Source organism: Gobius niger (assembly GCF_951799975.1).
Source record: "Gobius niger genome assembly, chromosome: 7".
Taxonomy (NCBI): Eukaryota; Metazoa; Chordata; class Actinopteri; order Gobiiformes; family Gobiidae; genus Gobius; species Gobius niger.
Window position 1 is genome coordinate 36,781,025 of NC_136858.1, and position 27,008 is coordinate 36,808,032.

General features: G+C 40.3%; 1 protein-coding gene across 1 annotated transcript in view; it reads left to right on the top strand.

Annotated features, from left to right (window-relative positions):
- Nucleotides 1–27,008, top strand: part of rmdn2 (regulator of microtubule dynamics 2) — a 124,505-nt gene that overhangs the window by 25,015 nt on the left and 72,482 nt on the right. The window contains exons 3-4 of the mRNA XM_079560597.1: nucleotides 18,880–19,060; nucleotides 21,207–21,309. Of these exons, the coding sequence (XP_079416723.1) occupies nucleotides 18,880–19,060; nucleotides 21,207–21,309 (284 nt within the window). The remainder of the gene's footprint in view (nucleotides 1–18,879; nucleotides 19,061–21,206; nucleotides 21,310–27,008) is intronic.

Sequence of the window (27,008 nt, forward strand, 5' to 3'; positions counted from 1 at the left end):
GTTTTATACATTTTGTTTGTCCTCAATGTTTTGCAACCCCAACACAAATGCATGGTAACTTAAAGGGGGGGTATTATGCAAAATCGACTTTTTCAAGCTTTCCATCATGTTATTATGTCACTCCCTCATTAAAAACATGCCTGAAGTGTTGCCTTGGCACATTCACGTATTTCTGAGTAATCTGTAAAAACTCTGATGGCGGCCATTTTAGGGATAGGTTTGCCTGAGTCCTCCTAGGAACGCCCCCACCTCCTGGAGACGCCTCCGAGCTTCCGTCACCAGCCGAGTAACCAACCACTGCCCCTCAGCAGAACCCCCTCCCCACTGATGCCACAGACAGCGTGTGGAGGGGGCGTGTCTAAAGGCTCAGAGGTTCTTAAAGAGACAGAGGCCTATTTCAAGACATTCACTACAGCCATTTTGAGAGAGACATTTTATACAAGGCAGTTATTCTAATTTACTGCATTTACAGACCAACAGAAGGTTTGGTCATCATTGTAGTGTGATATAGACTGGGGCTATGTGAAAAAAGCATAATACCCCCTATTTAAATGTTAAATTCTTTAGCTTTTCAGAAATTTTCGTCATGATTGTCCCACTTTAGTTCCATTTTAACCTTGTTTTTGTCTTTTTCAAGTTTTGTTGGTTTTTATTGTGGCATAATTTCCTTGCAAAGATGATGAACTCGAGCAATAGAAGAGCATCCTTATTTAAACGTCTCCCCCTTAAAGAGGGGGTATTATGCTTTTTTCCGTCACATAGCACCAGTCTATATCACACTACAATGATGACAGTGCGTCCCGGTCTGACCCTCACACAAAACCGCTGTTGGCATCTTCGTGTTATTTTACCAGAGATTTTAGAGACCTTGTGGATAATAAGGCCGAATCATAGGATAATAATAATGTAATAAATAATCTTTTTAACCTCTTAACTCCCGCCTGAACCGAGAGGATCTTTTTCCTCACGTCATCAGATTTTTTTCCATCATTTTTTTGTCGGGTATTCAACTCATTTTTGTAACTTTTTTGTCATTTTTTTGTCATTTTTTCCTCACATTTTTGTCATTTTTTTTTGTCATTTTTTCCTCACATTTTTGTCATTTTTTGGTCAAATCTTGTAATTTTTTTTGGTCATATTTTGTCACATTTTTGTCATTTGTTTTTCCTTTTTTTTTTGTCAAATTTTGGTAATTTTTTTGTAATTTTCTGTAATTCTTTTGGTCACATTTTGGTCATTTTTTCATCAATTTTTTCATCCATTTTTGTCATTTTTTTGTCACATTTTTGTAATTTTTTGGTCAGATTTTTATCACATTTTTGTGTTTTTTGTCCATTTTTTGTCAATTTCTTGTCAATTTCTTGTGACATTTTTGTGACATTTTTGCCACTTTTTCATCCATTTTTCGTCACTTTTTTGTCACATTTCCATCGTTGTTTTCGTCTCAGTTTTGTCGCTATTTTCACAGCTTTTTTCCAGAAGCTTTTGGACTGGGGTAAAGCCAAACTGGAGAAAATGTGCTCGGTTCAGGCGGGAGTTACGGAGTTAATACATATATTTTACTGCAAGGCCTGAATCTTGACTTTAAAACATTCATCATGAATATAATAACAACTGCAGACCTCAGAGTATTTCATTGCCTGTTTGAAATTCTTAACATAAATACGTTTTAACCTTGTGATCAGTTGGCGCATTATCAAAAGTTAAGTAGGGTCACATGTACCTGCTGAAACTCCCCTTCTTTCCAAAATAGAAATGAACAGGAAACAAAATTAGCCTCAGTTATAAACAATCGCTGCGTGATGAAATGGACTTGGACGTTTGCCAGAGCAGGTGCAAAAAGTCCCCGGTAAAACAAAGGCGTGGGTGGAGCGTCTCACAATGCAAAACCTGATTTCACACAATTAGACCTTAAGTAAACTCGAGACTAAGTGAACAGGCCGTCTTTGAGTCAAGAGTGTAATTACTACTGTGATCAAATGAGGCGCTTTGTGTTCAGAAGGCGTCGATATTTTCATGTCCAACTGTACTATTACCGCTCTAACCCTTTAATCCCTTTTGACAGCACATCTGCACAGCCTTTGGAGCCACTACATTTCTGTAATTAGTGGAGTAGAAAGTATTTGTCTTTCAAATGTAGTGCAGTAAAAGTAGAAAGTACTCAACACAGAAACTCTACTTAAGGGGCCTGTCACACAATGCAATCATTTGCGGCCTCAAAATATGAAGGTCGTGCGTCTCTTTTGGCGTCTGCACGAGCGACCACTGTTGAGGTTTAGTCACATTTTAGTCATTTCAAAGTGTGATCGTTTTAGTCACGTTTTAGTCAGACGAAAATCAAAAAGGTTTTTGTCAAGTTTTCTTCGGTTTCATTATAAAAAGTTATAATTAATTTCGATAAGTCTTGGAAATTGGGATAAATAAAAGCTTCTATTGGCTTTCTATAGCTTTTGACAAACAGATAACACCACGATAGGCACTGGCAGAAGTGGTCGGCCGACTGTGAACAGGACTTTTCCCAAAAGCGCCCGCTCTCCTCGTCCTCTGATCATCGCGTCGAGATTTTTAAAACAAATTTTTTACCTGCACATACGTAGCTACATCAACGTGCTTTCTGCGTTCACACGCCACGGTATTGAAAACTGTCCTGAGAAACAATAAAGTCCCTGTGACCTGGATGTCAGACGCTCCGAGGAGGATGTGCGAGCAGTGACCGCACGCCACGGGGAGAGAGAGAAAGAGGCGCCGCTGCCCGGGCGCATCATGAGCATCACGGCGCCGCTCCGGGTCACGTTTACCGTGTGTTCTCTCACTCCACAAACTCTGAACGATCTGACCAAAAACCTTCTCCCATTTTTGTCTCGTCTCATTGACGTAAACTCGTAAACGTCTCGTCATGTTCTCGTCCCCAAAGAGCTCATTTTAGCTCGTCATCGTTACGTTATCGTCATTAAAAAAGGGGCGTCAACGAAAAGATATCGTTATCGTCTTTGTTGACGAAAACAACACTGTCTGCGACCTTGTTTTCTTGGCCCGGAACAGTCCAAACAAAAGGCTCCACAAATTAAAAAGGCTCCACGAGTCTGTCCCACGTCCGTCCTGAGGAGACAGAGCCGTATGTTCGCTGTTCACCCGCTCATCCCTGCGCGCGTCTCTAAAGTGCGCCCGTGTTTTCCTACTGGATCAATATCCTCTGCTTTTGAAGAGCCATGATAAAAACCTCACAGTCCTCGGACTAACATCCAGCAGCTGAGCTGTTTCCTGCTAGTTTCCATCCCCGATTTGACCGTGGCCTGCGGGCTGCGTACGGCAGCAGGTGACGCTCCTTGGACCAGCGCGTGGAGACGCTGGATGAGCGCGTGGAGGGCACCGAGTTGTTAATAATTTTTCCCCCTTCGACAACACGTACACGATTAAATAGCTGAAGGAAACAGACACAAATCACAGGCAGTATCGATATTTATATCGCTATTTCTTTAAAGCCAAGAGTATTTATTTGCAATAATGATAATTGTTTTTTTATTTTTTATAAAAAGTGCTAATTATTGATTGTGGACGTCTGTCCTTTATTCGTCATAACGTGTAAATGTTACCTCGAAGGCTCTGTCAGGAATACGTCAGACAGAAGCTGGTCACTTCCCCGGAGCAGGGCCTGAGCTCAGGGTCTTGCTGAGCTTGGTGCGTAAAAGCCCAGTTTATTTATTGATTTATTTTCCACAAAAACGAACGCTAAGTCGCTCAACTAAACAGGCCCATTTTAATTTTACACCAGTTTCATTTGTAAACGCGCTGATCCGTACGAGCCCGAAAATAAGTTCACTCTAGTCCGCAGCACTGTCCGCAGTCAGTGTCTGTGGCCCGTGAACCAGCCTCTCACCAGCCTCTCCCCAGCCTCTCACCAGCCTCTCACCAGCCTCTCACCAGCCTCTCACCAGCCTCTCACCAGCCTCTCACCGGCCTCTCACCAGCCTCTCACCTCACCAGCCTCTCACCTCACCAGCCTCTCACCTCACCAGCCTCTCACCTCACCGGCCTCTCACCAGCCTCTCACCAACCTCTCACCAGCTTCTCACCAGCATCTCACCAGCCTCTCACCAGCCTCTCCCAGACATTTGTTCCACTCCTAAATCCCTTCCTCGACTTTTTCTCGTCGATTCTAAAAATAAGTTTGGACTTGATTCTGGCTCAATTGTTTACAACCCCTGGTACTCCTGGTATGCTACTGAACTGCTTACTAACCTTCCTCTTTTCTATTCCGGGAGTAGAGCCGTTGCTTAATTGGCTCCGCAGCGTGAGCTCATGGTGAACAATAGCCTCGGGACGCGTTGGACCGTATTTCCCGAAGCCGTCACTTCCCTAAAACAAAAAAAGGCTCGGTTTGAACTCTCCAAGGCCTCTCTGAGAAGTGTCGTCTCAGCTCAAAGTGCTTGGAAACGCTTCGGTGTTGTGTTTGGATGTGCAGCAGAACGGTAGCCCTCAAGTACTCCCTCTTGGTGATGTCATCAGGAGACACGGGGTCCATTTTCACAGTTATGCTGATGATACACAGTTATTCATCTCCATGTCTCCTGATGACACCAGGCCAATGGATGCACTTTTTAACTGCGTTTTAGAATCAAATCCTGGATGGCAGAAAACTTTCTCCAGCTTAACCAGGACAAAACTATTCCACACATTAAGAAAATCACAAAGATAGGTTTTTAACATCTAAAGAACAGAGCCAGAGTCGCCCCATTATCTCTCGGGCCAACACGGAGACGCTCATGCTTTTATCACCAGTCGTATCCACTACTGTAATGCCCTGCTTTCTGGTCTTCCCAAAAAGAGGATCTCAGGTTTACAGCAGCTCGAGTCCTGACGAAGACCAGGAGGCGGGACCACATTACACCGGTTTGAGAATCGCTGCATTGGCCCCGTGTGTTTCAGGATCGATTTTAAAGTTCTTTTGATGGTTTTTAAATGTCTTAATGGTCTTGGTCCTTCTTATCTTTCAGAGCTGCTTTTACCTTATGAACCTTCACGGCCCCTTCGCTCCTCCTCAGGGGGTCTCCTAGTTATTCTTAAAGTCAACAGAAAGACTCACAGTGAGGCGTCTTTCCAATATTACGGCCCTCGCCTCTGGAACGATCTGCCGGAGGAGCTCAGGGCTGAGGAGAACGTTCATGTATTTAAGAGCAGCTCAAGACCCACCTTCTTAGCTTAGCCTTTAAAGCAGTACTAAGTAACTTATTTACCTTAATAAACCTTCAACATGCTAACGGGCAAAGCTAACTGCGGGCTAACGTCACTTTAAACAGTATTTACAGCCAGGTTTGAGTGAAAAAAATATTTCCGTTGTATAATTGGATGCACAGTAACCCTCTCTCCCTTCGCCTTTCCTGTCAGCGTAGTATTTACTCTCCAAGACAATTAATAAATTAAAAAATCGTAACTTGCTACTACACCTGCAGTTGCGCTTATGGCCTCTAGGGGGAAGAGTTACTTAGTACTGCTTTAACTGACTAATCTATTTATTTAATCCTAATATATAAAATGTATATATATGGGAGGTTGTCCCAGGCGCATTGTTTTAAATGTTGTAATCTGTAAAGCACTTTGTGAGACCTTTCGGTATGAAAAGCGCTTTATAAATAAAGTTTGATTGATTGATTGATTGAGGAATTGAGGAGTGAGCTGTGATGAGCTGAGATGAAGATTGAAATGATAGTTTTATTGACTTTGGACGTGGATACTGTTTTGATCTGATTGATTGTTGCATCTCATATTCATTGCAGCTTGTTTTTTTTATCTGTGTACAATTTGAGCTTGGTTCTTTTCTGATTCTCCAAGTTTAGTTGCAAGCTTGTAGGGAACTTGAAATAATCCTCGCTCACACTCCCTCTCCCTCCTTTCTTTCTCTCTCCCCCCCCCCCCTCCTGTCAGCGCTGAAAGAAACGCCGGCGTGCTCCCGGCCCCGCTGCAGTTGAGATGGTAACTCGGGTTTGTTTTGAACTGTGTAACTGAGGAGACTCTTTAGGCCCCATTGAGATCTGTACCCCAGAGCCTTTTCTCCGAACACGCCGCGAGTTCCTCTCAAAACAAGTTCGCTACAAATGTTGGCCACGGCGCGGATGAAGTCATGTGTTTTACTTGGTTGCTCTCGTCATATTTTCTTGCACTTGTGGGAGTTGATAGTGTAGAACTAATAGCTGTTTGTGAATGAAAGTGCTGACACGTTAGATTTTGCTGAATGGTTCTGAAAAAGATCACAGAGCAACTATTGCCCTTGCGATACGTTTAACAGTTTTTATCAAAGTTAACTTTTTACGTCAAGACTGAGATAATTACCAAAAGTAACCAAAGTAATCTATGCTTTTCCCAACATGGGGTTAGAGCCGGGGTGCCCAAAGTGGGGCCCGCCGAAACAGTTCTGTTGGCCCACCAGAGAGTGACCTACTTTTGCGCTGAGTGTGGTTAATACAAACTCTCTTCCATTCATTCTCATTGGTAAATATGGATGCAGTACACTTTTTGACCACCAGCGTCAAATTGGGGGCGCTGTTTCACTCCTTTTGGACTGTTGTGGTGTCTTGGTATTTATCAATTACAGAGCGTTGTAGCAGCAAATTTCATAGTTTTCCCACTTTTATTGCAAAGGTTGTTGACATCAACAAAGGTTCATGTTAAAAATTGACTTATAAAAGAATTGATGCTGAACTGACACTTTCAAAATAATCTAATGTGGCATTTTCTTTGAGTTAACGACTCAGGTAAAGTTACTGAGGTGCTGTAGATGCAGGTGTTTTGGGGTTTTTTTTGCACTAAATTGCTACAATTGTTGGTTTTGTTCTTCTAAAATTAGGCTTTTGCCATAGTTACCATTTGTTTTAATATAGCATGTTATTTGCATAGATAGAATCAAATGCAAAGTAATGCAAAGTAAGTAAATAAAATAAAGTAGCTTTAGAATTTGCAGTTATATGTGTTTTTCGTGCTTGACATCGCTGTGTTTGGCCGGCGACTCAGAGGCACTTTTTCATTTTGGCCCTCGGAGACAAAAAGTTTGGGCACCCCTGGGTTCGAGGGTTAGCCGGTTTTAGACGGGGTTGGAGACGGGATGGGCAGATTTCTATTTTGAAAACGTATTTAATGCCTGTGACTCAGTGAGTTTTTGAAGGTTTAGGTGTAAGACAGAGAATTAATGAATGCTGTAAAAGACCAATGCGGTACAAAAGTCGCATGCCTTTGCTCTTTCAAAATTCATTCAATAGGGCTGGGAGCACTTTTATGCACTTTTTGGTACCGTATGTTGTTGGGAAATAAGGTTTAGGTACTACTGGTGTAAAGAAAAATAAAATGATCAAAGTACTGAACAAAATATTCAACCTTTGCGACCACATTTTGATTCTGGGACAGCATTAAACCAGTACTAAGTAACTTGTTTACCTTAATACATCCTTTCCTTGGTCCCTCTGGGGGTAATGCAAGTGTTAGTGGGATGATTGAGGGTCTTTCATCTCTTCCTGGTGTCTCTGGCCAGAAAACCACAATTGCAACTTCGCTGCCTCCGGGTCGGAGCCACCAATACACACTAATGGAATCACGAAGAAGAAGCTAACAGGCTAACGGGCGAAGCCAACTGTGGGCTAGCACCACTTAACCTCTTAACTCCCGCCTGAACCGAGAGGATCTTTTTCCTCACGTTATCAGATTTTTTTCTATCATTTTTTTGTTGGGTATTCAACTCATTTTTGTAACTTTTTTGTCATTTTTTGGTCATTTTTTCTCACATTTTTGTCTTTTTTTTTGTGTCTTTTTTTTTTTTAATTTTTGTTTTTTTTGGGTCAAATTTTAATCACACTTTTGTAATTTTTCTGTCAATTTTTTATCCAATTTTTTATCCAATTTTTTATCCATTTTTTGTCATTTTTTTGTCATTTTTTGTCATTTTTCTGTCAATTTTTTATCCAATTATTTATCCAATTTTTGTCTTTTTTTGTCTTTTTTTTTGTCATTTTTTTTGTAATTTTTTGTCATTTTTTTGTCACATTTTTGTAATTTTTCTGTCAATTTTTTATCCATTTTTTGTCATTTTTTAATCACATTTTTGTAAAAAAAAATGTCATTTTTTTTCCACATTTTTGTAATTTTTTTTGTCAATTTTTTATCACATTTTTGTATTTTGTTGTCTTATTTTTTCACATTTTTGCCGTCAATTTTTTGTCAATTTCTTGTGACATTTTTGCCACTTTTTCATCCATTTTTCGTCACTTTTTTGTCAATGTTTTCTCACTTTTTTGTGACATTTTCATCATTGTTTTCGGCTCATTTTAACATTTTTAAACTCCGTATAGTCCCCTTAAAGTCGAGCTATCGACAAAAATTTAACTGTTGAGATTTTTGTCTCGCAGAAACACTAAAAGGCCACAGTGCTACTATATTTGGTCCAATACGTTTTGATATTACAATGTTAGTAAATCAGGCTGTGACATTTGTTGCCAATGTAAACTTCTTCTGAAAGTTTGCATTAGTTCTTTAAATCCCCTGTCACTCAGAGCTCGACAAGACTGAGCAGTAAGTGGGAGAAGTGTCTGTATTTGAGCATAAAGCTGCATTAAACTTCATCAGATCACGATTCGGGCTTTATCGTCGTCTTATCGCCCGGCTCGACCACACAACGATAATCACTGTATCCGAACAGCCTTTTATTCGGTTCAACTCCTGTCAGGGCTGACGTCGTGTAAGTCAAAGATACATTTGTGAATGAAAGTGCTGACAAGGCGCTGATGCCGAAGCTCTCTGCCGCTGAACATGTGACGGTTATTATCTAAAGTGCTGTTATTAACATCTTATGAAAACCGGGCTGTGTGCGTCTGTGCGGTGGGAGTTGCAACATCGCTGCTCTTCAGTCGAACGAAGCAATTTGCAGCCAGGTCTTGTCAACATCCCGAAATTACGGTTGAGACACACACAACAATGTAAAGAGCCTTTCCAAGACCACATGCATTGTTTCTCAGAGGATCTCAAAGGCCGCACAAAGACAGGCAGCTGTAGGAGTTAGGTAATCACAAAGAATCCATTTTGTTTTCTGCAAACAGCAACATCGCGGTCGTTTCGTGTTCTTTCTGTGATGAACAGTCTGTTTTCCATGAGGTTCGCGTGTTGGCTGTCGTGACAATCTGCACCTGAAAGATGGATTTAACCTCTTGACTCCCGCCTGAACCGAGAGCATTTTCTCCAGTTTAGCTTTACCCAAAGCCTGTAGGTAACACCTCATTTCAAAGCTAAGATCTACAAAACTCATCTAAATGGATCTTTTTCCTCACGTCATCCGATTTTATTTCCATCTTTTTTTTTATTCAACTCATTTTGTAGCTTTTTTATCTTTTTTTAAATACATTTTTTGTCATTTTTTGTCACATTTTTGTCAAATTTTTTGTCATTTTTGTTTTCATTTTTTGTCATTTTTGTCACATTTTTGTCACATTTTTGTCATTTTTTTGTCAATTTTTTGTCACATTTTTGTCACATTTTTTTTGTCATTTTTTGTCATTTTTTGTCATTTTTTTGTCAATGTTTTGTCAATTTTTTGTCAATTTTTTGTCAATTATTTGTCACATTTTTGTCACATTTTTGTCACATTTTTTGTCATTTTTTGGTCATTTTTTGTAATTTTTTTGTAATTTTTTGTAATTTTTTGTAATTTTTTGACACATTTTTGTCATTTTTTAATCATTTTTTTGTAAATTTTTTGTCAATTATTTGTCACATTTTTTGTCATTTTTTAGTCAATTTTTGTAATTTTTTTGTAATTTTTTGTAATTTTTTGTAATTTTTTGTAATTTTTTAATCATTTTTTTGTCAATTTTTTGTCACATTGATGTAATTTTTTGTCACATTTTTTTATTTTTTTGAATCAATTTTTTGTCATTTTTGTCACATTTTTTGGTCAATTTTTTGTCAAAGTTTTCTCACTTTTTGTCACATCTTCATCATTGTTTTCGTCTCAGTTTTGTTGCTATTTTCACACCTTTTTTCCAGAAGCTTTTGGACTGGGGTCAAGCCAAACTGGAGAAAATGTGCTCGGTTCAGGTGGGAGTCAAGGGGTTAAACTTGAAATTTGTTTCTAGCTCTCAAATATAATCTTCCACACGTGCACAGCTTTCAGAATCAAAAAGGAGAGTTATTCCAAATCCTAGCGCATCAATGTTATAACGCTATATCCAATCCAACTTTACTTATAGAGCGCTTTAAAAACAACATAGTCGACCAAAGTGCTTTACAGAAAACATAATACACTTGCATTTTGTTTTGATGCAGACATTTTGACAAAAAATGCGAATAATTTGACGAAAAAGTGACCAAAAAAAATGGACAAAAAGACTCGAAAAATTTGACAAAAAAGTGAGAAAAAATTGACACGAAAAAATAGAAAAAATTGACGAAAAAGTGACAAAAAATTTACAAAAAATGAGAAAAAAATTGACGAAAAATTGAGAAAAAATGAACGAAAAAGTGATAAGAATTTGACAAAAAAAATTGAATAATTTGACAAAAAAGTCCCAAAAAAGTCACAAAAATTTGACAAAAATGAGACGACTGCCCAACAAAAAAAGTGATGAAAAAAAAATCTGATGACGTGAGGAAGAAGATCAATTTAGTTTTGTAGGTCTTAGCTTCCAAATGAGGCGTTACACTGGCCTACAGGATTTGGCTAAAGCTGAACTGGAGAAAATGCTCTCGGTTCAGGCGGGAGTTAAGAGGTTAAACACTGCCTCACAGTGTTTAGTCCGGACTCTGGGCGAGCGGTGAGTGCAGAGACCTGAGCACTGGACTAACATGACGTACTATATAATACACTGCAGGCTACAAGAATTGAACTCAAAAAAAAGGGCAGGTCCTTCATTGCCTCTTTAGCTCCTGTTTCTCCTCTGCCTCCACTCCCGCCGCTCGGAGGTGTGTGGGGCGAGGCTCTTCAGGGCGGGGCCTTCCCCCTGGCTCTCGGCACCTGTCGGAGTCCTGTCTGTGGCCCTGCTCTGACACATCCCTCTCGTACCGTGGCTCTCAGCCCGAAACATTCCCCTAACCACCAGTGACGCACACGCAGCCGCTGCCAGGTCTTAATAGCAGCTCTTCATACCTGCTCCCGGTCTCCGGCCTTTCATTTCTGAACCTGCTTCACACGGCTTTATTCTTTTATTGGCGAAACGTAAAAAAGTGTTTGCTCAGGGTGTTTGATGGGTAGTAATTTGCTACACGGGCTCCTTCGCCGCAGTCTCTCCAGATATTTGCCCTTACATAAGCATCCACTGGGCTCGCATTGTGAAAGAGTGGTTCAGGGAGGATTGGCCGCCACAGAGTCCAGATCTTAACCCCCATTGAGAATCTTTTCTTTGTTCCGACTTGTCAGGCAGTGTATTTTATGCTTAGCTGGAGACCCTCTAGTTTTAGCCCAACCTTGAGCCCGAACGTACAGGTGGTTGGGGTCGTCTAGATCAGTGGTTCTCAACCTTTTGGAGCCGCGACCCCCATTATAACAGTTGATTAGGATCGGGACCCCCGCCTGGGTCAGACCATGGGAAAAACAGGGACATTAACCTCTTAACTCCCGCCTGAACCCAGAGGATATTTTACCTGACGTCATTACATTTTTTTTCCATTTTTTTTGTTGGGTATTCAACTCATTTTTGTAACTTTTTTGTACTTTTTTGTCAATTTTTTTTTATCATTTTTTTGTATTTTTTTTATTATATTTTCGTCATTTTTTAATCAAATCTTTGTCACATTTTTGGTAATTTTTTTGGTCACATTTTGTCATTTTTTTGTCAATTTCTTGTGACATTTTTGCCATTTTTTCATCAATTTTTCGTCACTTTTTTGCCAATGTTTTCTCACTTTTTTTTGTCACATTTCCATCATTGTTTTTGTCTAAGTTTTCTTACTATTTCCACAGCTGTTTTTCCAGAAGCTTTTGGATTGGGGTAAAGCCAAACTGGAGAAAATGTGCTCGGTTCAGGTGGGAGTTAAGGGGTTAACCTATATAATTCTAAAAAAAAAACAAAGACAAAACAATGGCTAAAATAAAATGATTCAAATTTGGAACAAATAATGGCACCCTAGTATAATAGCAACACCATCATAATAATATTAAAATGTACATTTTTATCTATACGCTTTGGCGACCCCCCAGATTTGTCTCGCGACCCCCTTGGGGGTTCCGACCCCCAGGTTGAGAACCCCTGGTCTAGATTCCGTCTTATGGCCTTGCGTTTGATTGTTTCATTTCATTTGTTTATTTAATATGGACATAGCAATTACATTGGACAAACCAGATGCATTGTTTAAAGTGTTATAGCACATGTGCTAATTTTCAACAGCTGTCCATAGGGGGCTTTTAGGATTTAAAAATAAAACACATTATTACACACGGTTACAATAAAACAGATTATTAAACTAGATAAGGCACATTTTACACATGTGAACACCTTTGGGCCGATTTGAGCCACTGTTTAAGCCTCTGGTAAAGACGGTAACGTTTGTCTGCAGTTTCAGCACTGCAAAAAGTAATTAACTAGATTAGTATAAACATCTCAATTTGAGCATAATAATCCAAATTTTAGCTGTTTTGACTAGTTAAGAAGTTCTTGGGCGTTTGTCCTCGATTATTTCACTTGTTCTGAGATGTTTCTGACTCGTTTCACTACTTTTCGCCCTTATTTCAGGTCATTTTCTTTGCCAATGGGGTAAGAAAATTGGTCTTATCTCATTGGCGATTTTACTTTCTTATTTCAAGCGAGATTTACCCTAGAACTGGTCTGAAATGTCCTCAAACAAGCAAAGTGAACTTGGTCCGATCAGGAAAAGTGTCTAAATGAGTGAAAACCGCTCAAAACAAGAAACATTTCCTCAATTCAAGTCATTTAAGCCAATGCTTGATATTCACTTTTTGCAGTGTGACCCGGCACTTTTCCCTGGAAGTAAACACCGATATGCGGCACTCGTGGGCAGGAGTTATTTCACTTTTATGCTGTTTAACCTGAAGCTAAAGCTAGCTAGCTCAACCAGCTCAACTGTTTATGGAAACAGCTGCGGTGGAGTCGCTCACACCTGGGCCCCCCCAACTCAAACTTTAATGTTTGACTTTACTAATCCAGACAAATATGCTTAAAGGATCATTTTATGTACGCCTGAAAATGATGAATAGCCTTAACCGTTTTCAACAGAAATGTAAAGCTCATATGTTATTAACAGTAGCTAACCTAGCTGCTCACTCTCCTCTACAAACATTTAGCAAACTTTTTGTTTTGGCCAAAAACGTTGAAATTAACACAAAATCCATCTCATACGTTCCTGTCAGTCACTAATTACACCTTTATCTGATTCAGCTGTGTCATGCGTTGCTATGGCGATGCCACAGCGGAGTGACATCCCAGTGATTTAACTACCGGACTACGTGTGCGGTTACACCAAAATAATGCACCAGCCAATCAGAATCCAGTATTCACCCAGACCATGGTATAATCTGAAACGGTGCAGCGCCTCCTGGGTCTGTCCCTGTGTCAGAGCGTGGTGTCCCGCACTGGTCAGCTCCCCCACCTCCTCCTTCCTCCTGCACAGCTCTCTCCGCTCCACTCCAGTCTTTCACCATATTCTCCTTTGTCCCTTACTTGTTTCCTGTAGCACCTCTCGTGACGCCTCCACTGTGCTGCAGGTGTGGGGGCTTTTGGCGCCTCTTCAGTGTTTCAGAAGAAGAAACCTCAAATAGCTGTTTGTTTACCTTTTTATGCACCTGTAGTCGTCGTATTTGAAGATTTTTAACCATATAATTATCTCAAATAACCCTCCAGTTTGGGAAGTACTGGTTTAGTCTGTGGTTTCATGCCACTGCACCATTATTACTTCTGGAAAAAGGTGTGTGGTCTGTGCACAAGATTTTAAAATCCTCTAGTGTGTCCCAGGCTTTTGTTTATTCTAAAATAGTCCGACATTGCTGCACATTTTGACTATTCAAGTAGCATTTCCGCAAAAGATTTAGATTTTTATTGGGTAAGTAATATTTCATTTTCAATCATTATTTCCACCAAATCTTTAGAATTATTTTTAGCCGTGATTAACACCTTAACACCCACCTGAATCGAGCACTTTTTCTCCAGCTTTAACCCAATCTAAAAGCTTCTGGAAAAAAGGTGTGAAAATAGCGACAAAACTGAGACGAAAACAAGGATGAAAATGTGAAAAAACTGACGAAAAAGTGACAAAAAAATTGACAAAAATTTGAGAAAAAAGTAAGAAAAATTTGAGAAAAATTTGAGAAAAAATTGAGAAAAAATTGTAGAAAAATTGACAAAAAAGTGAGAAAAAATTGACAAAAAATTGACAAAAAATTGACAAAAAAGTGAGAAAAATTTGATAAAAAATTGACAAAAAATTGACAAAAAAGTGAGAAAAATTTGAAAAAAAATGGACAAAAAATGGACAAAAAAGTGAGAAAAAATTGACAAAAAATTGACAAAAAATTGACAAAAAAGTGAGAAAAAATTGATAAAAAATTGACAAAAAATTAACAAAAAATTGACAAAAAAGTGAGAAAAATTTGACAAAGAATTAACCAAAAATTGACAAAAAGTGATAGGAATTTGACGAAAAAATTTGAATAATTTGACGAAAAAGTGACAAAAAGTGACCAAGAAATGGACAAAAATTTGACAAAAAGTGAGAAAAAATTTAAGAAAAATGGGGAAAAAATGGACAAAAAAGTGATACGAATTTGACGAAAAAATTTGAATAATTTGACAAAAAAATGACAAAAAGTGACCAAAAAATGGACAAAAAATGGACAAAAAACTGACGAAAAAGTGACAAAAAATGGACAAAAATTTGACCAAAAAATGAGAAAAAAATTGCGAAAAATTGACAAAAAAGTGATAAGAATTTGACAAAAAAATTTGAATAATTTGACGAAAAAGTGACAAAAAATTGACAAAAAAAATTAAAAAATGTTACGAAAAAGTGACAAAAAAGTCACGAAAATTTGACAAAAATGAGGTGACCGCCCAACAAAAAAAGTGATGAGGTGAGGTCAAATGAGGCGTTCCACTGGCCTGCAGGATTTGGGTAAAGCTGAACTGGAGAAAAAATGCTCTCGGTTCAGGCGGGAGTTTAGAGGTTAAGTCCTGTTTTAATCCTTCCATTCAAAATAAACCGATTAAAGCGATGCCTGCCCATGTCTCTGTACGACTGTGACAAATTTACAGTTTTTGGGGGGAAATAAAACTTCAGATCGAAACGTTGCGTGCCTCCGCTTCACAAACAAGTTCTGCACTGTTGGAGCAAAAGCCTGAGGGCATCCGCGCTAAGACGTCAAGAGTTTCTTAACAACTAGCATTATAAACAATTAGGTGACCCACTTATGTAAACAACCTCGCTGCCATTTGTACGAAAACATGCGCACGGCAGTTTGATCCCTTTCATCAGCAGCGCCTGGCACCGAGTCGTAAAAAAAGGCCTCGTTAAATCAGGGTTTGCTTTGGTTCTTCAAAATTCCTGCCCACAGAGGTGTTTCGAACGCACCACACAGGCAGAGGCAGATGGTCGTCGAGGAATCCGCCGAGCGTGATTGGGTTTTAACGGGAGTTTCTCGCTGTTGACGTTGGTAAATTGTGTTGATGTCAAAGTGCCCACCCAAGCTCGGCTGTTTTGTCCATTTTTTGGTCACTTTTTGTCACTTTTTCGTCAAATTATTGCCGAAAAATAATTTGACGTCAAAATATTATTAATTCCTATCACTTTATTGTCAATTATTTCTAATTTTTTCGTCAAATTTTTCTCACTTTTTTGTCAATTTTTTGTCCATTTTTTGGTCACTTTTTCATCAAATTATTCAAATTTTTTTGTCAAATTCTTATCACTTTTTTGTCCATTTTTCCCCCATTTTTCGTAAATTTTTTCTCACTTTTTTGTCAAATTTTTGTCCATTTCTTGGTCACTTTTTGTCACTTTTTCGTCAAATAATTCACATTTTTTCGTAAAATTCTTATCACTTTTTTGTCAATTTTTTGTCAATTTTTTGTCAATTTTTTGTCAATTTTTTGTCAATTTTTTGTCAAATTTTTGTCCATTTTTTGGTCACTTTTTGTCACTTTTTCGTCAAATTATTCAAATTTTTTCGTCAAATTCCTATCACTTTTTTGTCATTTTTTTGTCAATTTTTTCTCATTTTTTTGTCAATTTTTTCTCACTTTTTTGTCAATTTTTTGTCAATTTTTCGTCAAATTTTTTTCACTTTTTTGTCAAATTTTTGTCCATTTTTTCTCACTTTTTTTTTCACATTTTCATCCTTGTTTTCGTCTCAGTTTTGTGCTTGTGTAATGCATCTTGTGTCGTCATGAAAAAAGGTCTACAGCCTAGAATTATTTACTTTTAGAAGACTTGTCTACTAACAAGGGTCCTCAAAATTTAAACCTTCAGATCTTCAGTGGGATTCTTATTTGAATAAAGATCGCCATCAGCAGCGGTTGGCTTACGGTTTGCTCTTCTGCTGATCCTCATGACTGAATTAGGTCTTTGTGCTTGGATGTCTGTGGAGTTTTCCTCACAACAACAAACATACACGTGTCTGAGGACTCCACAGTAAAAGATCCTCTGAAGGCCCGATCATCTGTCTGGCAAATGGCTGGCTAACAACAGTTTTAGCGCAAACAGTGCCCCAGTGCTTGTGTGGTCAGTGTGTGGGGGCGTGGCTTAGAAAGAAGAGGGCGTGGCTGCAGCTTCTTCCCCATTTCTCTGCTCCTCATTGAGTGCCGCGCTGTTTTGGGGATTTATTGTTGGGAGTGTCAACAATCCAGAGCATTCTTCATGATATTTGTAGCACCACAGCATATCCTATGTTATAGCTCTGGACACATGCTGTGGTATGTAGAATGTTGAAAGGTGAGACTCTAAGCTCCCTCCATCCATCCATCCATCCATCCATCCATCCATCCATCTTCTTCCACTTGTCCGTTGCCGGGTCGTGGGGGCCGCTGTTGGAGCTGCCCAACTCACATTGCACCAGCCTCTATGGCTCCTCCTGCAGGTGGTGGGTCCACAGAAGGACGGCCTCACGATTAACCGGGCCTGTTGGTCTCTCATAAGGAGCTTCTGAACCGCTCTTTGTCTGACCCGTCACCTGGGACCAGTTTGCCATGGGAGACACTACCAGGGGCATGAAGCCCGCGACATCAGTGCTCCCAGGATCATTCGGGTGCTCAAACCGCTCCAGGAGGGGACTCTAAGCTCCCTGTTGGTGAAAACAGTTTAATTCTACCTGCCTTGATTCCTGAGAAATCCTAGCTTAACAGAGGCTAGTTTTGATCCAAATCACAGATTTTTTTTCTAGAAACTGAGATATTGCTTGTTTTATGAAACGCTCTCCTTTCTGATTAACTCCTCTCTCCTCCTCCCTCCACTTCTCTCCTCTCTGGACAGGCACTAATGTCATGGGAAGAGGCAAATACCTAAATATCTCAGTTTCAACTCAATTTTCAACGGCAACATTGTTGACACGTCCTGAAACACCGCGTGTTGCTGCAGATCAATCGATATTGGATCGGTCCCGGAGTATCGTGATACATATCGGGTCGTGACAGAAGTGGATCGTCCCAGCCCGAGAGTGTCCCGAGAGATAGAAAACACACCGCGGGCTCTGGTATTGAAGAGCGCTGCGCGGGGACAGATATCCGTTGTCCATTCCATGATACAACCCACTTTCTGCACTTAGTCTGGTACTGAAGAAGTCACAGTGCACCCCTCGTCAGCACCAAAGTCTAGTCTAAAGCCTGCGTTTACAAGGTCAGGCCGGAAGTTCCTAAATCTTCTTCTTCTGATCCAATTGGAGAGGTCTCTCTTCTTATATGTGCAATCCTATTGATTGTGAAAGGTTATTTGTTTTGGCGTCAGAATCAGACAAAACGTTGTGAACAGGTTTTGTAAGCTTTAAAGGGGGGGTGTTATGCAAAATTGACTTCTTAAAGCTTTCCATCATGTTATTGTGTCATTCCCTCATTAAAAACATGCCTGAAGTGTTGCCTTGGCACATTCACGTATTTCTGAGTAATCTGTAAAAACTCTGATGGCGGCCATTTTAGGGATAGGTTTGCCTGAGTCCTCCTAGGAACGCCCCCACCTCCTGGAGACGCCTCCGAGCTTTCGTCACCAGCCGAGTAACCAACCACTGCTCCTCAGCGTGTGGAGGGGGCGTGTCTAAAGGCTCAGAGGTTCTTAAAGAGACAGAGGCCTATTTCAAGACATTCACTACAGCCATTTTGAGAGAGACATTTGATACAAGGCAGTTATTCTAATTTACTGCATTTACAGACCAACAGATGGTTTGGTCATCATCGTAGTGTGATATAGACTGGTGTTATGGGACTGAAAAAAGCATAACACCCCCTCTTTAATAAGATAAGACACACACAAGTCAATTTAAAAAGTCCAAAACCAAAACGCGATGCTTTCTTACAAAGAACAAGTGGTCATTAAATATGTATTTTCTATTAGAGGATCTTATGGATGGGTCTGTGTGCTGCAGCAGAACTGTTTGTCTACTAATCGCTCAGTATTTAGCGCTCAATTCTCTCAGCAAGACGACCTTGTTTAATTCAAGACGCTGTGGCCTCTTTCTATGTGGAGTTCCTTATTCTCCCCCATGGCTTGGCGAGTTTAGTCTAGTGGCAATCTACAAATATACACAATGTGCTAGCCCTAGAGATAGTCCAAGTTATTCCACCAAGCCAAGCTCGGAATCTGGAGATGGGTCCTGAGAAGGTTGTCCCACAGGTCAAAAACGAAGGACAATTTCCCCTAAAGAGGTTTAAAGCAGTACCAAGGAATTTAAGGAATATAATCGCCTTGTGTTTTCAGATACATCACGGCCCTGACGGACTCCGATGAGGATGAGGATGCAGTCACAGAGAGGCAGGGGGAGGAAGAGCCCCCCGTGGATGACACTACAGCTCTTTTTGAGCAAATCGACCGACTGCACCGGGGCTCAGAGTCCGACAAGAGGGAGAGCCTCGGCCTCCTGCTGCAGCAGCGACAAGAAGTGGGTTTCTCAAACTGTTCATGAAACATCCTGTTGTGAGAAGTAAGTGTTGCGTCTCGTGGGCTGCGTTCACGTAGAGCAGCCTGTCTGACAAAGGCACCGCTATCGTATAATGTCATAGATTAAAACTGTGACCTATTTCCTTTGCTTTGTTAAGTTAAATGCACACGTTTTTAGTGTCACAGTTCTCAGCCACAGAAAACATCCAGCAGAATTTTACAAGCCTCACTATCTGTAATTACTAGTTCACCTTCCTGCTTTGTAGACAAGTTGGCTTTGTACACATTTGCTGCATCCACAGTTAGAGATGTCACGATTACTATATGTTACGCCCTCTATGGTCTAGGGAACAAAGGACGGAACACAGTAGATTGAAAACTAAAACTGCGCATTTTATTCGTACAAAAATAAGGAATAAGGGAACAAAAGGAGGCCCAACGGGTAAAACAAAAATAACACTAACGAAAACCAAAAGAGGAAAACGAACAAAACAAGAACTACTTAGAAAATTTACCAAACAAAGATTCAAACGAATATGCAAATTAGTTCCTAAAACAAACAACACAACTTAAGGAACTAATACTAAATGAAGCGTCTGAACGGAAACAAACAAGTCACTAACAAATTTCAGCTAGCCATAGTGACAGAACATAACGACGCTAAGACGAACTGGGTTGCTCAACTCCCAGCCGCCTCGAACAAGGCGAAAGTCCATTGCTTTAACGGGAGTGGCCTTCCAGGTGCTGCTTCTGATTGGCGAGCCGGTTGACGAGCCTGGTCTGTGGATTGGTCCGCCGTGGTGTCGGTTGTCCAATCCGTGGCGAGCCGGCGGAACAGGAGCGGACCAGTCATACGGCGGGCCTCGCCAAGCGGTTTTGCATATATTAAACAAAACAGAAATTATAAACAGAAATAACGGGATTACACCGGGGCTGAAAATCCCCATCCGTAACACTATATTATATTTATATTTATAGGGTTTTGTTTTTGGATACCTATATTGAACTTTGAATATTGAGCCTTTATCTTTATGCTTTTACCCTTATGTATTATTATCCATATCTAAAGGAAGCAATTTGTTGTGATAAAGCAGATCTTCCTCTGATTTGTGTCTCATGAATTCACTATAATTACAAACCAGTTCCTAAACAAACGAACCTATCGGCTGAGTTCCATGCACTCGCAGCGGCACGTGGTTCTTTTGGGACTCTTCCTTTCACAAAAAGGATACTATTTGCTCTCTGCACATTGGATTATTTAACCTGCTGCTGACTTCATGTGTTTTGGCTCGCAGAACTTTAACCTCTTACCACCCGCCTAAACCGAATGCATTCTGTCCTCTTTGGCCATAGGCCTGTGTAGCACCTCATTTGAAAGCTAAGACCCACAAAACTGATCTTTTTCCTCGGGTTGTTGCTGTGTTGTGTCACCTTTTAGATGTTTTTTTTTGTCACATTTTTGCTGAGTTTTTGGTCACTTTTTGTTGTTGTTTTGTCACATTTTTGTTACTTTTTGGTTGAGTTTCTGTCACATTTTTTTGTTGTTTTTGTCACATTTTGGTTGAGTTTTTGTCACATTTTTCTTGAGTTTTTGTCACTTTTTTGTCACATTTTTTTTAGTTTTTGTCACTTTTTTGTCACTTTTTGGTTGAGTTTTTGTCACATTTTTGTCACATTTTTGTTGAGTTTTTGTCACTTTTTCTTCACTTTTTGGTTGAATTTTTGTCACATTTTTGTTGAATTTTTGTCACTTTTTTTGTTGTTTTTGTCACATTTTTGTTGAATTTTTGACACATTTTTGTCACATTTTTGTCACATTTTTGTCACATATTTTTGTTGAGTTTTTGTCACTTTTTTGTTTATTTTTTGTCACATTTTGGTTGAATTTTTGTCACATCTTTGTTGAATTCACATCCTTGTTTTCTTCTAATTTTTTGTGGCTGTTTTGGTGCTTTTTCCCCAAGAAGCTTTTTGATTAGGGTAAAGCCAAACTGGAGAATAATGGGATCCGTTCAGGTGGGAGTTAAGGGGTTAAAGACGGAACAATTCGTAGCCATGTTCTGCCCAGTCTTTGTTCGTTTCAGGCCGTTTTCTCAATTGTAAAGTCGCAGGGCAATAATATTCTCACATTCTCTCTCCGCTTGCAGCTGGGACAGAGCTCCGCCTTCCTGTGGCGTCTGACCCGAGCCTACAGCGACGTCCACGACTTCTGCGGGACTCTGGAGGAGAAGAAAGAGTTTGCAGAAAACGGTATTGAACTATATCATACACTGCTGCCTTATTCCTGCACTCGATGTCAGATACAAGTCTCTAAAGCAGGGGTCTCAAACTCATTTGGAGCGGGGGCCAAAAATGCAAACCCAGTGTCGGTCGGGGCCGCATCAGATTGAGCCTTTTTTATTAAGCCAATTATGATTTATCAACGTTTTATTGTTTGCTATAATATATCTTAAAATAAACGGTACATTACCCATCTGCACATTTTAAGCTTCTTTTTAAGCATTTTTAAGCTAAACCTCAGACAGTGTTTTTGTAATTAATCTCATGTTGGTTCAGGGCATCAGTGAGTCAGGAGTCAGGTCCAGTCTGTGTCTGTGCCTGTTTAGAAAGAAATGCAAAATATACAACAGATGTCATTTTAATGTAGTGCAGAAAGGCCTAAAAATCAGCAACAAACTTGTTTTGTGCTGTGTTTATTTACAATTACCCTGTCAAATAAATATAATGCATGTGTAAATGCCATTATACAGACTGGGCTGATCTCAGGACACACCAATGTGGAGAAAATGGATGGATGGATGGATGTTGCTGTAATTATTTGCAGTATTTTAATACATTTCCATATTCTCTATTTTAACTATGGATCATGTGGTCGCACAAAGAGTAAAAGATTTAACATGATGTGCTTTTCAGAGCACATAATGCAGCTCTGAGAGAGAGATGGAGAGAAAAGGCTCCTCACTTTACTGCTGTGACGCTTTTAAACACTAATACAAAGTGTTCACTTTGCAAAGTCATAAAGGTAAAGATGGTAAAGGTGCTTTTTGTCATTCTGCTGTAACTTTTCTTGCACATGTTAATTGAACAACTGAAGTTTCTCCCTCGCGTTCTGACGTCTCCTCCTGTTTCAGAAGCTCCTCTCTCTCAGTCGCTGCTTTGAGTCCGTGTCTTTTTTGAAAAAAGTTGATAAGTCGTCTGCAGGAGCGCCGCATCTCCTTCCTGTCTGATGTTGTCATTCTCACGTCCGCACGGTCCGCTATGCTAGTCTTTGGAGTGAAGAGCGGCATTGGTGCTGCCACGCGGTGCCTCGTGGGAAATGTAGTTCTAACGTGTTCAATGCAATTTACCACCGCATATAATATAAATAAGAAATCATCTCGCGGGCCACAAAAAAATCCCTCGCGGGCCGCCTCGCCTGCTCTAAAGGCTTTCTATTGACCCGCTTATGTACAATCTGTAGAACATGATGTGGAAATTGAATGACGGGGCAGGACGATGCTGAAACACAACTCATGGATTCTGACTGAAACTTTGAGTTGAGTCGTCTCCGAAAGCTTCTCATCAGGCCTGAGCGCTCGATTGAAATGACTCGCGTGATAATGACAGTAATATTGTAAAAAAGCAGCTTCTTTTGGCTCACTGCAGTATTACAAGGTCCGTATATCTGAATGAAGCTGTTATTACTAATATTACCTGGTTCTCTGGCTCATCACGCTTGGTCTGTTTGCGGAAACGACGGTTCCAGACAAACGTTTGTATAATCGTGTCTGTTGACGTCAATGGGCTTTTATTACTTTGCTTTATAGCTGTGATCGCACATGATCAAATCACTTTGCAAACAGGTGATTAACGGAGCGTGTGCTAGACCAGTGTGCAATTACCGTGAGTAGAGAACATGCACATTATTTTTGTGGAGTTCAAAAGACAAAAATGTACAAATCTGGCGGATTTACACCCTATAACTATTTAGGAAAAGATTTGTAGGTTTGATCTTTTAAAAAAAAACATTGTTCATAAAGCCAGTGAAAGTATCGGTAACACTTTACATTACGGGCCGGTAAGTCCATGGTACTTACAGTGGTAATTACTAGTAATTGGGGATAGGCTTAGGGAGTCACAGAGTTACCCCTGTATCTCTCATTACTAAGAGATACAGGGGTAACTCTTAGTAATGAAGGTTGTACTTCTATTTACTATGGTACTTACTGGTAATTCAAGGATACTACAGCAGCAATTCATAGGTAGTAGATGGGGTACTTCTACAAACAGAAGTAATTTCTAGGATTGTGTGACTATAAAACAACATGAGGGAAAACAAGAAGTACAACCTTCATTACTAAGAGTTACCACTGTATCTAGAAGTACATATACCTTGTAATTCTCACTATAGTATCCTTTAAGGCGAGACACTGCAGGTGAAATGGGAAAAAAAATTATATTTACAGATATCAATTTGAAACTGTTGCCGTCGATCACTGGCATAAATGTGAGAAAAAAAATACATTGCAAGTTTTCTGTCATTTTATCTTTTCATTTAAGAACAAGGTGTTCTGTGCCTAAAAATGCCCCGAATTTCCCATCTTTTTGGCAACGAAATCTGAATAATGGATAGAGCTACATTCAAATGTATGGTTTCATTTTATTGATAAATGAGTTACCAAGACTTTCTCAGAGGGGATTTTGGATTTCTTGTTTAGTTTTAAAATAAGCTGTTTTTTAGTGGAAAAATGTGTAAAAAATTAATTTTCACCTTATTTTTTTTGACATTCAAAACTCAATAAATGGGGCTTTAGGGATTAAATAATAAAAAATCCCTCTGAAAATATCTTCCAAATATTGTTCAGTCCAAGGCTGGAAAATGTGAAGTCTTTAGGTCCGACTGACGTGGACATAGTGTCGCCACAATGACAGAAAAATGTGTTTTGAGAAAAAGGCCCTTGAAATTGTGTTCTCCCATATAAGTCTATGGGGGAACATTGAATCAGCGCAATATTTAAACATGTTATTGTGAAGATTAGGCATGTTTTCTGTTTCCGGGTGAAAGTTTATATGTTCAGAGACCAATTTGGCCCAAAACCTGAAAACTGAAAAAAATTGAGTTTTGCCTGTAGTGTCTCCCCTTAAGTACCACGACAAGTACCTAGAAGTACCAGTATTATTACTAGTATTTACCACTGTAAGTACCAAGGACTTACCGGCCCATAATGTAAAGTGTTACCAAAGTATCTAATGTACTGATAGTTTGAGAATGTGACAAAAAATGACAATAAAATGACAAAAAAGTAAACAAAAACAAAAATTAGTTGAATACCCATCAAAAGAATTATGGAAAAAAAATCGTGAGGAAAAAGATCCTCTCGGTTCAGGTGGGAGTTAAGAGGTTAAATGGCTCTTTTGAAATGACAAAACCCAAAGACTCCCAGCAAAGAGCCATTAATCCCAGGACAAGACTGTTCACAGCAAAACATTTCATCTTTTGAATGGTGAAAATGTCATGTGACTGAATCCTATCAACAATCTAATAATCCACCCACTCTTTACCACAAACCTGTTTCAAGATTTACAGGAGGGTGTTTTGCTTCTGACAGTTTGGGGCGTAAGGTGGAGTAGGGAAGGTAATTTATAATCCTTAAGAGGTCATTCATTTGCAGGGAGTGAAAAACTTTGACCGAGGCCACATTCTTCCACACAGCAACATAGCCTTTGGTCAGTAAAGCAAACAAAAGCCCCATTGACAAAGCAGCCATTAAAAAAGAGCAGCCCACTGACTCATCTGAAGCTGAATTACAGTCAGTGCAGAGAGGACTGTTGTCTCTTTGGGAAGGACTCTACTCCCAGTGGTGTAGTCTTCACTTTTCTAGTGGGTATGCTGTATTTATTAGCAGGCGTGGGGGACAGCCAATTATATTATATTTTTTTTCTCTGGCCATTTTTTTTTTTGAAAAGCAGACTTGCGTTATTTCAGGCCGCTGGGATTATTTTCCCTTCGCTTTTCACGTGCCACGGCTCATGCTTTTGTCTGACATATAAACAAACAGCGCTGTGTGATGATGTCATCAGGCCGCGCTGCTCAGTTTACTTGCGCAGGTGTGAGGGCCGGCCAGCAGGGGGCAGGTGTGAAACAGAGACCTCTCCTTAATCAAGGCGTACTTGAAATCATTTGTACTTTTATGACTGTCCAGAAAACAGAAAGTGTAGTGTTTTGATTAATAAATAAATAAAATAAATAAAGACTTTTTTTCAAAGGCAACAAATAATTGTTTGAAAAATCGTGATTTCAATTATGACAAAAATAATCGTGATTATTATTTTTTCAACAATCGAGCAGCCCTACGTCACATACTGTTACTAATATTAAATGTATCAGAGAATTAAATAGATTATAAACCAAACTGTGAACATAAATGTTATTGAAATAACAAGCAATAGACCTATAGGAATGTTCTAGAAATTCAAAGGCTGTAGCTCGACTGTGGGACTGAAGCCAAAATGAAAACCTTAATGAATAAAGCCCAGTCTGCTTTCACCAACCCTCCACCGGTCAAACACCGGGCTCTCGCACCTGCAAACTCCCCCACACACAAAACCATGCGCTGCTTCTGGAGAACCACTCTTTTAGGACATTTTTTTAATGAACAGGAGCGCGCGTGGCTCGGTCAGCGCTGTGGGCGTGGCTCGGTCAGCGCTGTGGGCGTGGCTCGGTCAGCGCTGTGGGCGTGGCTCGGTCAGCGCTGTGGGCGGGGCACATCCACTTTTCAGTCTCTGTCAAGGGACGGCTTCAGTGTCTGAGAGGGGTCACCAACCTTATTTCAGCTGAGGGCTACTTTAAGAGCATTAAGTTGTTCGAGGGCTACCAGTTAAAAACAAATCCTAAAGACTTTAACGTACACTGTTCATCCATCCATCCATCCATTTTCTTCCGCTTTATCCGGGGCCGGGTCGCGGGGGCAGCAGTTTCAGCAGAGATGCCCAAACTTCCCGATCCACACACACCTCCTCCAGCTGTTCTGACCCCGAGGCGACACCTCCTCCAGCTGTTCTGACCCCGAGGCGACACCAGGCCAGCTCGGAGACATAGTCCCACCAGCGTGTCCTGGGTCTTCCACGAGGCCTTGTCCCACTAGGACATGCCTGGAACACCTCCCGCGGGAGGCGACCAGGAGGCATCCGGAACAGATGCCCGAGCCACCTCAGCTGCTCCTTTCGACGTGAAGGAGCAGCGACTCTACTCCGAGCTCCTCCCGGGTAACTGAGCTCCTCACCCGATCTCGGAGGGTGCGCCCAGCCATGCGCACTGTTCACTTATAGGATATTGACCCCACATTATTTAAAAAAAAAATATTTTAAACTCATACTGAGTCACAAGAACAGAAATAACTGTAATTTTAAGAATTAGATTCAAGAAAAGTCCCAAGGGCTACTGGACATGCCCCAAAGGGCCCCTGGTCTACGCGGTCTCTCCCGTGGACTTCAGCGCTTTGTAATACAGATTGTTTCCCGCCTGCACCTGTCACTGCCTTTGCCCAAACCCGCTCTCACGCTGCTGCAGGGGAGGGAGAGAAGCGCTGAGACGTGAGGACGGTTAATAAGCCTCTGTCATTATGAGCTATTCTCAGGCCGGGTTTTGTTTTGTGCTCATGTGCACCGGAGCTGAGAGGGAACAGTCGGTCTGTCGGTCGGGACAGAGAAAAAGAGAGAGAGAGGGATGAGCCTGTGATCTCTCGTTTTCAGGGGAGGAAATAGTTTGTGGTGGAGTTTGTGCTGGTCTCCAAACGGACAGAAAACGCAAAAATAACACTGCGCAAATAATAAAAAATACGTATCTTTTCGCACTTTGTAGTGGTTATACGGTAGGGCTGTGCAATTAATCGAAATTCGATTACGATTTCGATTACAACAGTAAACGATTACAAAATTAGCATAATCGCCAAAAATCGTTTCTATTTTTT